We start from the raw sequence: 12,104 nt of genomic DNA on the forward strand, positions 1-12,104 counted from the left end.
TATGATCTCCTTCTTTGATCTTGCTGCTTGCAGTATTGTGTCTCTATCCACAACATCCATCATTCTGACTATCATATGCCTTGGGGATTTTCTATTTGGTTCCCTTTTAGCTGCCACCCTTCGGACTCCTTGGATCTGGATGTCCGCATTCTCTAGCTCTGGGAATGTTTTAGCAATGATGTCTTTAATTGTGTTTTTTTCATTGGGATTGGTTCCGTTGTGGTTCCAGTACTCCCATGATTCTTATGTTGTTTCTCCTGAGGTCATCCCCTAGGACTCTAATTCGCTCCACAACCATTTTGAGGTCTTTTGCCATTATTTGTTGTTCCCTATATGCTTTGTGCAGCTCGTCTTCAAGCTCACTGATTCTGTCTTCAGCTGTAGTCATTCTACTATTGAGGGCTCCTACCGAGTTTTTTATTTCATCTACTAATTCTTTTAGTTGTGTGACTTCTGTGCGTAGCTTTGAAATTTCTGCTCTCATTTCTTCCTGATTATCATGGTGGACCGTTCCACTGCTGCATCCATATCCTCCCTTAATTTATTGGATGTTCGTTTCATAGTTGCTTTGAATTCGTGAACCATCCTCACGATTTCCTCTCTTAATTCTTTATCCGAGAGGAGATTGTACTTCTGGGAAGTCGCTGCTGAGGTTAGTGAGATACTTTCTTCAATCTCTCCTGGTGGTGGGGATTTTTGCTGTTTCTTCATGTTGTTATGGGCTTTACTATCTGGTGCTCTCCTTAGCTTGGGAGGGGCCTCAACTGAAGATGTGGGGCTATGCTCTTTTTACAAAGGACTTTTATGTGCAACTTGATGTGTTAACTGACAGTTTTCGTGAAATTAGGATAGGCTAGGTTAGTTGACTGTTAACATATAGTGACTAAGATGACCAGGGAGTTCTTCAGAGGAGTAGATTCTATCAATTGTGGCCAAAGGACAATGCATGGAATGGTAAAAAACAATTGCGTGGCTCCGGAAAGAGGCCACGCCCACTTTTGTGGCCACGTCCCCTAAGGTGAGGACATGCCCCTAACCTTGAGACGAGGGAGGGGTCAGGACCAGATGTGCGCGGTGGCTGAAAGATGCCAGGCGGGGGTGGGGGAGTCAGAGCGAGCCCCAAACCATGGGCAGGGGGCGGGGAAAGGGCTTCTATGCGCTGGGCAGGGTCTCCGAGGGGTATCCTAATTACCTGCACAATGGGGAGTGGTCAGGACCCGACGGTGCGGTGGCCAAAAGGTGCCAGGCGGGTGTAGGAGAGTCAGAGCGAGCCCCAAACAGCAGGCAGGGGACGGGAAAAGGGCTTCTCCGCCACTTATATACTTTTATAAGTATAAAGTTTTTATACTTTATAAGGTATAAAGTTTTTATACCTCTAAAAAAGGTATAAAAATGGACATACCTGGATTATATAAATGAGGACAGAAAAGAAGTGAGATTGAGTTGGAGAGTAAAAAGGAGTAGGTCAGAGGTAACAGGGGTAGTTGGCAGGAACCTGAGGCATATTGGTGATATAGACGTGTGGTATATGTATATACTTAAAACACTGGGCCAAGAATACTCTAAGCATGAGATTCAGATACAATAACTAAACTTTAAAATGTGCCTGTCAGGCTTGAGGGGTAATTTGGAAAATTGGAAATAATGATAGTGGGAAGGAAGGTGCAATGGTGGTAGAACCGGTGTTGGAATATTGAATGTAAAAATCATCATAAATAGTTTTTCATATAAATAAATAAAATTTTTGAAATGAAATAAAATAAATTTGGTTTTGAGTCTATAAAGTTCCTGAGCTGTTGTTTATCCTTGAAGTTGTTTATTATTCCTTCAAATCTGAATGAGAGTCTAGCCAGATAAAGCATTCTTGGTGAGACCTCATTTCATTAGTACTGTAGCACTCTCAGCCCGTTCATCGATTTGCTCGAGCGGGCACCAATAACGTCTCCATTGTGAGACTTGTTACTGTTACATATAGAATACACCACAGGTAGCTTACCAGGCTCTACCGTGTGGGCCAGATACTCATTAGCTTGCCAGACTCTACGAGAGGGATGGAAGAATCAAACCTGGGTCAGCCGCATGCAAAGCAAACGCCCTACCCGCTGTTTATTGTTCCAATCATTTCACTAAGTTTTTAAAATTAAATTCCACCTTTGACATTGGTCTGGAGAGTTTCATAGGATAGGTCTGCTGTAAATCTATGAGATGTTCCATTGTATTTGTATTTTCTTTGTATTTACTATTTTTTTTTGTATTTCCAAAGAAGCAATTTCCTTCTTTGATCTTGCTGCTTTCAGTATTGTATCTCTATCTATGCTATTCTTCGTTTTGATTGATATCTCCTGCAATCTTTTTATTGGGGTCTCCTTTAGCTGATAACCTTCAGGCTTTTGGATCTGTATGCTTGTGTTCTCCAGCTCTGGGAACTTTTCAGCAATGGCATCTTTAGCAGCTACTATCTCACTGGGGTTGTCTCCCTGTGCCTTTGGAACTTGAATGATTTTTATGTTGTTCCTCTTGAATTCATCCCGTAGTTCTCTTGCCTATTGTTGGGCTCTTTAGAGATATTTTTATTGAATTACTTTGAGATAGACCTTTACAAAACTGTTCATGATTAGATTTCTATTGTTGCCTGGATGATTTCTGCAGCTCATCTTCAAGTTCACTGATTATGTCTTTGGCTGTTGTCACTCTACTATTGAGGGCACCCACTGAGTTTTTCATTTTATCTATCAAATCTTTTATTAATGATACTTCTGTCTGTAGTTTTTTAATTTCTGGTCTCATTTCCTCCTGTATTTTATTGGCTTCCCATTTTACTTTTTCTCTCCTATCCTCCTGTATTTTATTGTGTGTCCATTGCACTGGATTTGGGTTTTGTTTGTGTGTTCAGCTCACTGAGTGTCCGCACTAGAAATCTCTGAATTCTTTATCAGAGAGATTTTGTGTGCAGGTACTCCTGTTGAGGCCTCAGGGCTCCTATTTCCTCCATTCCTAATGGTGGGGCTCTGTGCTGGTTTCCCATCGTGCCCGTGGCAGTCTGGAGGTGGTGATCTCTTCTTTCCCCTTCTATATTTCCGTTCTTTTTGATGCTCCTTTGTAACTATGTAGAGCTTTGTAGTAAATCGAATTGGAGTACACCATAGACAGGTTCCTGGTAAAACTCTACTACAAACTATTAACAAATAAATAAAATAAAATATTTATCTTAATCATAAAGATAAAATATGTATTTCCATTTCCTATAATCCCAAGAATAATTTAGTTTTGTATCACTTTTAGTAACTATTTCTAATATATAGAGTAGATACAGACAATATATATCAAGTGATTTTATTGCCACTTTCATTTTAGTTACATGAAGTACTCCTTTAATTCTTTCTCTCATATAGAAAAAACAACTTAATATATTGTTTATTCATTATGATGAAAAGGTTAGAAGAATTTTAATTATTATCTAACATTGAAATATGCACTGTAATTTCTAGATATGTTTGTTACTACTTTTTTTGCAATTTTTATATATCTTATTTTCATAAAGTAGTTCACAATAGTTCATTAAAGATAATATTCCAACACCAATCTCACCACTGAGCATCTTCCCACCACAATAAGAGGGAAGTGTGTGAAGGTTGTTGCATTTTATTCTGGAGCCACTTGAGCCCGTATATAAGAGAATACAAGCAAGTAGTTTAAAACCAAACAAATATGTGTGACTTTTGGTAAGTAAGTGGGCTAGAGAATAAGAGGTCACGTGGCAGCAAATGTGGCCGCATGCTCTAGGACATTCTGTGTTGCTCTCTTCCAGGAGCTTTAGTTTATTGTCTCTGGATCTTGCCCGTTGATGAGATTACATGGCACAGGAGCAGTTTGTGGGTGTGACTGCCAAGCTACTGGAAAACTGGGGGGATGAGGCCCAGTCCTGATCCAAATGGGTTTGGAGATCTCAGTCACGGGTCTTGCATACCTGGGTTTTTCTGCCGGTTTCCTCTTGGGTGAGGCTTGTCCAAGTATGTGGAGAGTGGCCTTGCGCATGGCAGTGGTTGGGTTCTGGAGGTTTTTAGTTGCCAGGATGCTGCTTGGGGCAGGGAGGGAAACTCAACCCGCCTCCAAGATGCCCCAGTGAAGACAACCTGGTGCAGGATCAGGGCATTCTGCAGCACTCTCTTCAGGAAGCTTTATATTACTGTCACTGTCATTGTCACGATTTGCTCAAGCAGGCACCAGTAACGTTTCCATTGTGAGACTTGTTATTACTGTTTTTGGCAAACAGTATCAAATACACCACGGGTAGCTTGACAGGCTCTGCTATGCAGGCGGGATACTCTCAGTGGTTTGCCAGGCTCTCTGAGAAGGAAGGGGGAATTGAACCTGGGCCAACTGCATGCAAGGCAAATTCCCTACCTGCTGTGCTATCACTCCAGTAGAATATATAATATATCTATAAGATTAGAAATAAATTAGCAAGTTTAAAATGAGTAATATTAGTAAGAAAGTTAATATATTTATTAAACTTTATATTTTAAGAATAATTTCATTTTAAGTAATATGTATATTTTAGGTAATACCATTATCAGTGGGAGTGTGTGTATGTGCCTTTGTAATATACTCAGATATATAGACAGTTTCAAGGCAGGTCAGTTTGAGAAAGAACTTATAAATGGACCTCAAGCACAGATTGATAATTGCTTTAAGATGGGCCTCATCACTGAGTCCCTCAGATTCTGGAATTTTATCAATTCTGGGTTTTTTCAGAGAGACAGAAATGGGACAAAATACAGTAGCATTTTCTCTTTTGTGGTACTATCTCCTGGCTCCTCTGGTCCCACACAACATTATTGTGCAGTTTCATCTGAGTAAAAATGGCTTCGATAGGAATTTACCCCTCATTAGAATCGCAAACAGTAGATGATCTTCTAAGCAGTAGCAAACTGGCTACTACTTAGAAGATCATCTACTACTCCATGTATCACACATGCAGTAATGGAAGTTTCAGAAATAAACACAAAACAGGGAAAAGGGGGAGCTATGGGAAAATGTGAGGTAGAAAGAGGACTGATTTGGGGAGAAATAGAAATGACATAATATTAATTATTTGTAGACAACTTAAAACTAGCTGGAAAAATATCTTGAAATAATTTTTCCAAAAGAAATGAAAATAATTAACCAACTTTCTTAAATACCTCATGTCATATTCTTTTTTAAAAGATTTTATTATTGAATCACTGTGAGAGAGATCTTTACAAAACTGCTTATAATTAGGGTTCAGTCATACAGCTTTCCAACACCTATCCTTCCACCAGTGTACATGTCTCATCACCAATGTCGCCAGTTTCTCTCTTACCTCTCATACCCATCCCTCCCACCCCCCAGTCTGCCTCTAGGCAAGCACTTCTTCCCTGCCCTGCCCTGCCCTGCCTCTCCTTTTGGGCATTGTGGTTAGCAGTACAGATACTGAAATGTCATCTGATATATTCCTTTACCTACTTTAACTCAGTTTTTGCCCAGCACGATCATTTCCAGCTTTTATTGTCATTTCGGTCAAATGGGAACTCAATTTCTAGTTTTTTGATGAATGTCCATATTGTTTTCCCAAAAGGCTTGACCAATTGTCCTTTCTACCAACAATGAAGGAGAGTCCCTTTCTCCCCACATCTGCGCCAGCACTGGTTGCTTTTGTTCTTTTGGATGTGTGTCAGTCTCTGTGGTGTGAGATGGCACCTCATTGTTGTTTTGATTTGCATCTCCCTGATGATTAATGATGAAGAGCTTTTTTTCATGTGCCTTTTAGCCATTTTAAATCTCTGTTTAGAAAAAGTTTCTGTTCATTTCTTCTCCTCATTTTTTGATGGGGTTGGATGTGCCATGTTCTAGCATAGCTTTAAAAATGCTTACCTTATACAAGCACTTGAATCTCTTTATTTTTAAGTTATGTATTTATATGGAAAATGAGAAACATATTTGTTTCTTATTTTAAAAAAGTGTTCACCTCTAAACTTGATTTTCAAACTCTCTTAGGTCTGTAATAAGATTTTGCATCCATTTGCTCTGAAACAAATTGGGAATGCTTACAGGGATGAAGTGGCCTTTATGACCAACAGCTCAAACAGTGTGATGGTATCCTCAAGTAAAAAAGGAAGACTAGGATTCTTGCAGAGGATAAGGTTCTGAACAGCAAATGGCCTTGTGTTTGATCCCTGACACCATGTTTTGTCCTCAAGGTCAAGAGTGATCACTGAGCACAGAGCACTAAGTTTACAAGAAAACCCTGAGTAACAAAGTTTAATTAATAAAAAAAATTATTTTTATTCAAAGTAGAGCTAGAAACAAGAGAAATCTGCTCAAAATACATAATTTATCATCAAAAGGTTTAAATGTAAACTTGAGCAGAAAATTTAATCAAAATAAATTAGATGGTTAGGTGCCACTACTTTCTTAGAAAAAAGCAAAATAGACACAAAGGTCAACTAGTATAACTTAATACAAACAGCGTGTCTTTGAAAATGATAAATGCCCTTCTTTCTAAGAAGGGCATTTGTGATTGTGATTTATATGTGTTTATATGTGATTGTAATTGCAGCGCTATCTGAAAACCAAGAAAACATTTTTTATATGGTTCTAATAAATTCTTTTTCCCAAACCAAGTTATCACGCAAGATTACTATTTTCGGGACAATGGCACACCTGAGTTTACTCCTGGTTCTGCACTCAAGGATCACTCCTGGCAACGCTCAGGGACCATAGGAGATGCCAGTAACTGACCCTGAAATGGCTGTGTGCCAGACAAGCTGTACCTGCTATGCTAGCACTTCATCCCTGCAAAGTTTTTTAACTTTACATGAGATTCACAAGTTCACAGCAGCATCTATATGTTCAGTGACACTAAAAAGACTCATGGAATGCTTGCCAAGATACATTTGTGCTGACAGTTACTGTTGATTATAATTACATATAACTGAATATAATTGTATTATCCTAATATACAATTATTATATCCTAATGTATGTATGTATATATAGATATATAGATATAGATATTTTAGAACCAGTAAATATGATGCAGGTGGAGTCTCTTGAAGAAAACTCCATTACAAACTTTCAGTGCTTTCTGGGCTTCTGCAATCAGACACACCCAGTTCACTCCTTTCTCTACAAGCCAAATGTATAGTGAGAGTATGCACTGTTTTTTCCCAGGAAAACAGTGTCAAGATTTTTGTATGAGTTGATCACATGAACACCCTTCATCTGGCAATTAACCAGAATTTTATATTGTTAGGACAAAGCAGGATTTTCCACAAATCTAGGCATTTGTAAATCTAGGCAGAGCAGGTAAAGCTTATCCATTACAGATCCTAATGTAATGGAGCATCCCCAAAGCCAGATTAGGACAAAGCTTTCTATCAGGTTCTTCTGGAGATAGCAGTATTGCTGATTGACTGTTCTACATATCATTCTTTAAATCATGAATCTTTGTAAGAGGAAATATAAAATTTATGTTTATCTACCTTTGTAAATATGTCTAAATAAGCAGTTATATTTAACTTTGGATGTGATCACTGGCATTATTGTAAGCAATTATAATTATCATATACTGGTAAAATTCTCACTACCAACTTTAATAGCAACTTTTTAGACATAATAATTCCTATGATTATTATTTTCTTATGGTTAATTTAATTACATTTGTTCAAAGTTAATTTGTAGTTAGTTATTCACATTTGATTATAGTTAATTTAATTAACTTGTAGTTAACTTATAGTTTATTCACCTGCAGTTAAATGCATAGTTAACTTATGGTTAAGTTATTCACATTTGTTCACATATGAACAAAATACTTGTTTTTATTAGTTCAAATATGTTAATTTGTTCAAAGACCATTAAATTACTTAAAGTACTTTAATTTGATGAGATAATAAAAATCTAAGAAGACTTTTTTCCTTCTTGTTTTTTTTCTCTTCTAATCTTTTATCTTTTTTAACAGGACAGATTTTCTGCAGTTTAAGAAACAACCATGGAGTTCAGACAAGTGAAGAACTATTTATCCTGGCTCTACTATCAATACCAAATAATTAGCTGTTGTGCTGTCTTAGAGCCCTGGGAACGATCCATGTTTAATACTATATTACTTACTATTTTTGCTATGGTGGTATACACTGCCTATGTTTTTATTCCAATCCACATTCGCCTGGCTTGGGAATTTTTCTCCAAAATGTGTGGCTTTCACAATACAATTTCTAATTGATCTTATTTGTATCTTGTGAATTTGCATCATAACTGTACTTGTATATCTGACTTAAAACTTATTAATTTAGTTGAATGTGGGGAGGTCACAATGTGGGGGCTGTGAGCTCCTGTTTGACCCAGCAATACCACTTCTGGGAATATACCTTGGGGATCCAAAACTTTACTGCCTGACTTGAAAAGCTTCTTTTCTATGCACTCTTTTACCCTGTCTGCAATTTGAGATAGATGTCTCTTTAGGCTCTTTTGCACATGCTACATTGTGTACATGTTACCTCGCATACCATATTCTCAAAATTCAAACCTGTGACTTTAAATTTTATTTTTAATCAAGAAATTTTATATAATTTTTCCGCAGATTATAGGAGAACTATCAGATCTATCATATCTAATCTGCTTCTAGATACCTATTCAATACTAAAGGATATACTTTTAAAAAAATGTTTACAGGTTCTTGGCTTTCTATCAAAAACATTCCATCCTTGTTTATAATATGCAATTATATATAAGATTTGAAGATGTTATAAAGTTCTCCTAATATCTTAGTTTGGATAAATAGTTAATATCCTTGTTGTTGCTGTTTTTCAAAAACAGTAACAAGTCTCACAGTGGAGACACTAACCGGTGCCCGCTTGAGCAAATCGATGAACAACAGGATGACAGTACTACAGTTAATATCCTAAGTAATCTTACTTCCAATTAAAATACATTAGACTAGAGATAAATTATCCTTTCAGACATGCTTCATGAATTGTTTCAAATGCCCCCAAAAGTTGTTTTTTCTTTTTTCTTTTTTTTCTTTTTTTTTTTTTTTTTTTTTTTTTTTTTTTTGCCATCTGAAGGATGCTCAGGAGTTACTCCTGGCTCTGCATTTAGGAATTTATCTTGGGAATCCTCAGGGAACCATATGAAGTACCAAGGTTTGAACCCGGGTTGGCTGCATGCAAGGCAAGTGCCCTTCCTGTTGTTCTATTACTCTGGGCCTTTTTATTTTTTAGCATTGCACTATAGCACTGTCAACCCGTTGCTCATCGATTTGCTCGAACAGGCACCAGTAACATCTCTATTGTGAGACTTGTTACTGTTTTTGGCATATCGAATACGCCACGGGTACCTTGCCAGGCTCTGCTGTGTGGGTGGGATACTCTCGGTAGCCTGCCGGTCTCTCTGAGAGGGACAGAGGAATCGAACCCAGGTCAGCTTTGTGCAAAGCAAAACACCCTATTTGCTGGGCTATCGCTCCAGCCACAAAATAATTTTAAGTATTAGAAACAAAACATAATAAAAATAAATTTAGATACTGTTATGTTGCCTTGCCTTGCAAGATATGGGGTGTAAAAAAATATTTTCTGCTGTTACACTGAGTGCTGTGGGGGTGGAAATTTTTTTTACAGAAAGAAAAAGCTAATAGATGAAAAGTAATATTCTATCAGTAGAAACTCGATGCCCTCAGCTAAATGATTTGACAGAGACTCATTTGAAGAGCAATTAATATTTCCAAATATTCTTCAAAATGTTTGTCTTTAAAATATACAAGTCCCTGACTTCTCCTTCGAGTTTGTTTTCTCCCTTGAACATGTCTTTCGCTTACTTGTCTCTGTTTCTTTGCCATCCTATTTTTGCTCTGGAGAAGCCTGTATTTTAAACACTGTTTTTTCTCTCCTCTCATCTTTCTAAATAAGTTTCAATAAAAACAGTCTTACCAAAAATAAGAGAAATAAAAGTGAAATATACAAGTTTTTAATTATACTGCTGAATCAAATATGGATGCCAAAAATCAAACATGGTTGTTTTTCTCTCCTCTTAATAAATATTGGCTTTAGTAATACTGATGGGTAAATGTGAATAAATTTTAGATGACATATACACTCTTATTGTGTTATAAAAATAGGGAAAAAAGCTACAGTGCCAGATAATCATGCATGTTTGTTTAAAAAATCAAATGCATTTTAAAGGTAAAACCAAACTGGTAAAACCAAAGCTTTTATTAGTTTTGCAAAATGATTTAGATTAAATTTTATAAATAACATCAGTTTTCAGATTTGTGTGTTACTTATTTTGCTCTAAGTATCAAATTGCTTACACATGAGTTTCTCTTCAAATTAATCATTGCTTACTATGTATAAACTAACCTGAAGAAAGTAATTCAAAACTAATATTCCTTAAACTCTTCTCCATGGCGGGCATAGTTCACACATTGAAGTAAGCCGTAATGTTTCCTATGAGCAGATATGCTATCTATTAAAAGCACATTTCATGCTTAAGGTCTTACAGCTACATGTAGCAAAGCTAGGAAGCAAATCCAGGCTTGGGCACTAAGATATTAGTCACATGTAAGCCCAGGAGAGGGCAATGCAAACAAATAAAAGTCAATGGAATTAGGATCATCAATGCATTTGGGAGCACATCATGAAACAAAAAGGACAAGAGTACGCAGTGCCAGCCAACACTGGACAGACAGCAGCGAAAAGCCCATGTTTCAGCTTTTGCCTTTGCTGCTCAGCTAGGTACTGTGATACTGTGTTTACACACCTACTATACTATACAGGCTCATAGGACCAATTTAAAAGACTGCCTTCACAGTGAACTATTTAAAGAGAATTCTTAGTTAAGTATGAATGTGAATGCATTTCCAGTTCACAGTGATCATATACCTTTGTAAGACACAGAGCTCTACTAACATTAACAGATATACTACATTGATCCTAAAATATTTTTCTAAAAATAATTAAAATTGGGGACTGGAGCGATAGCACGGTGGGTAGAGTGTTTACATTGCACACGACCAACCCAGGTTCAAATCCCAGCATCCCATATGGTCTCCTGAGCACTGCCAGGGGTAATTTCTGAATGCAGAGACAGGAGAAACCCCTGTGCATTGCTGGGTGTGACCCAAAAAGCAAAAAAAAAAAAAAAAATTAAATTTGATGGGAATAACCCCAGTAAAATTTAATAATGTATATGGCAGATCACTGACCCATGTGGCTTGTCAAAGGTAAATATTTCCTCTCACAGTGAAAGCTGCTTTTTCTTTCGGTTTTTCGGCTACACCTGGCAGTGCGTAGGGCTTACTCTTGGCTCTGCATTCAGGGATCACTACTAACAAACTCCAGGGAACACCTCGGGTGTTGGAATCTCACTCAGGTCTGCCTCTTGTAAAGCAAGTGCCCGACCCACCGTCCTGTCCAACTCCCAAAACTTTATAAATGGGTAGAGTGCACATGCTGAAGTTTGCACTTAGGATTTATGCCTTGCTCTGGCCTCAGGGATCACTCCTGGTAGTCCTGGAGACCATATATAGTGAGGATTTCATGGGTCAGAGAAACAGTATAGCTAATAAAGTACTTGCCTTGCATGTAGCTGGCCCAGGTTTAATTGCCGACACTTTATATGGTACACCAAGCCCTGCCGGAGTAATCTCTGCACACAGAGCAAGAACACTGGGGTTGGGCCAAAACGAAACAACAGCAACAACAACAACAAAATCACAGCACTCCCATAATTTTTCATTGCTTAAAAAATTTTGGAGGAGGTGTATAAAATTGCATTGGCTTATGATATTGTATAGATTTCAGATATCATTATAAATCAACATATATCTACATACATATATACTATACCACCACAACTCCAATATTGTTGATTCCTATTTTATCCATACTCTGTCTTTGCTTTTAATAACCTTAACTTTTTCTTATCCTATAAAAATCCTGTGATTTAATTTAGTTGATTTGTATTGATGCTTTATGTACCACATCTGAGTGAAATAATGCATATATCACTAAGCCATGGGGGCTCCAAGGGTGCAGGGCAGGCGAGGGGCAGGCAGAGCCAGCACAGGGCTATAATCAGGTCTCTAGATAG

At 37.5% G+C, this 12,104-nt stretch overlaps 1 protein-coding gene across 3 annotated transcripts in view; it reads left to right on the forward strand.

Annotated features, from left to right (window-relative positions):
- SPTSSB (serine palmitoyltransferase small subunit B) overlaps positions 1 to 10,272 on the forward strand; it is a 59,465-nt gene extending 49,193 nt beyond the window's left edge. For all 3 annotated transcript variants that reach the window (XM_055129381.1, XM_055129382.1, XM_055129380.1), the window contains one exon: positions 7,981 to 10,272. In XM_055129381.1, coding sequence (XP_054985356.1) covers positions 8,011 to 8,241 — 231 coding nt within the window. In that variant the 5' untranslated portion in view covers positions 7,981 to 8,010 and the 3' untranslated portion in view covers positions 8,242 to 10,272. The remainder of the gene's footprint in view (positions 1 to 7,980) is intronic.
- The last annotated feature ends 1,832 nt before the right edge of the window (positions 10,273 to 12,104 follow it).

This window comes from Sorex araneus, chromosome 2, assembly GCF_027595985.1.
Source record: "Sorex araneus isolate mSorAra2 chromosome 2, mSorAra2.pri, whole genome shotgun sequence".
Taxonomy (NCBI): Eukaryota; Metazoa; Chordata; class Mammalia; order Eulipotyphla; family Soricidae; genus Sorex; species Sorex araneus.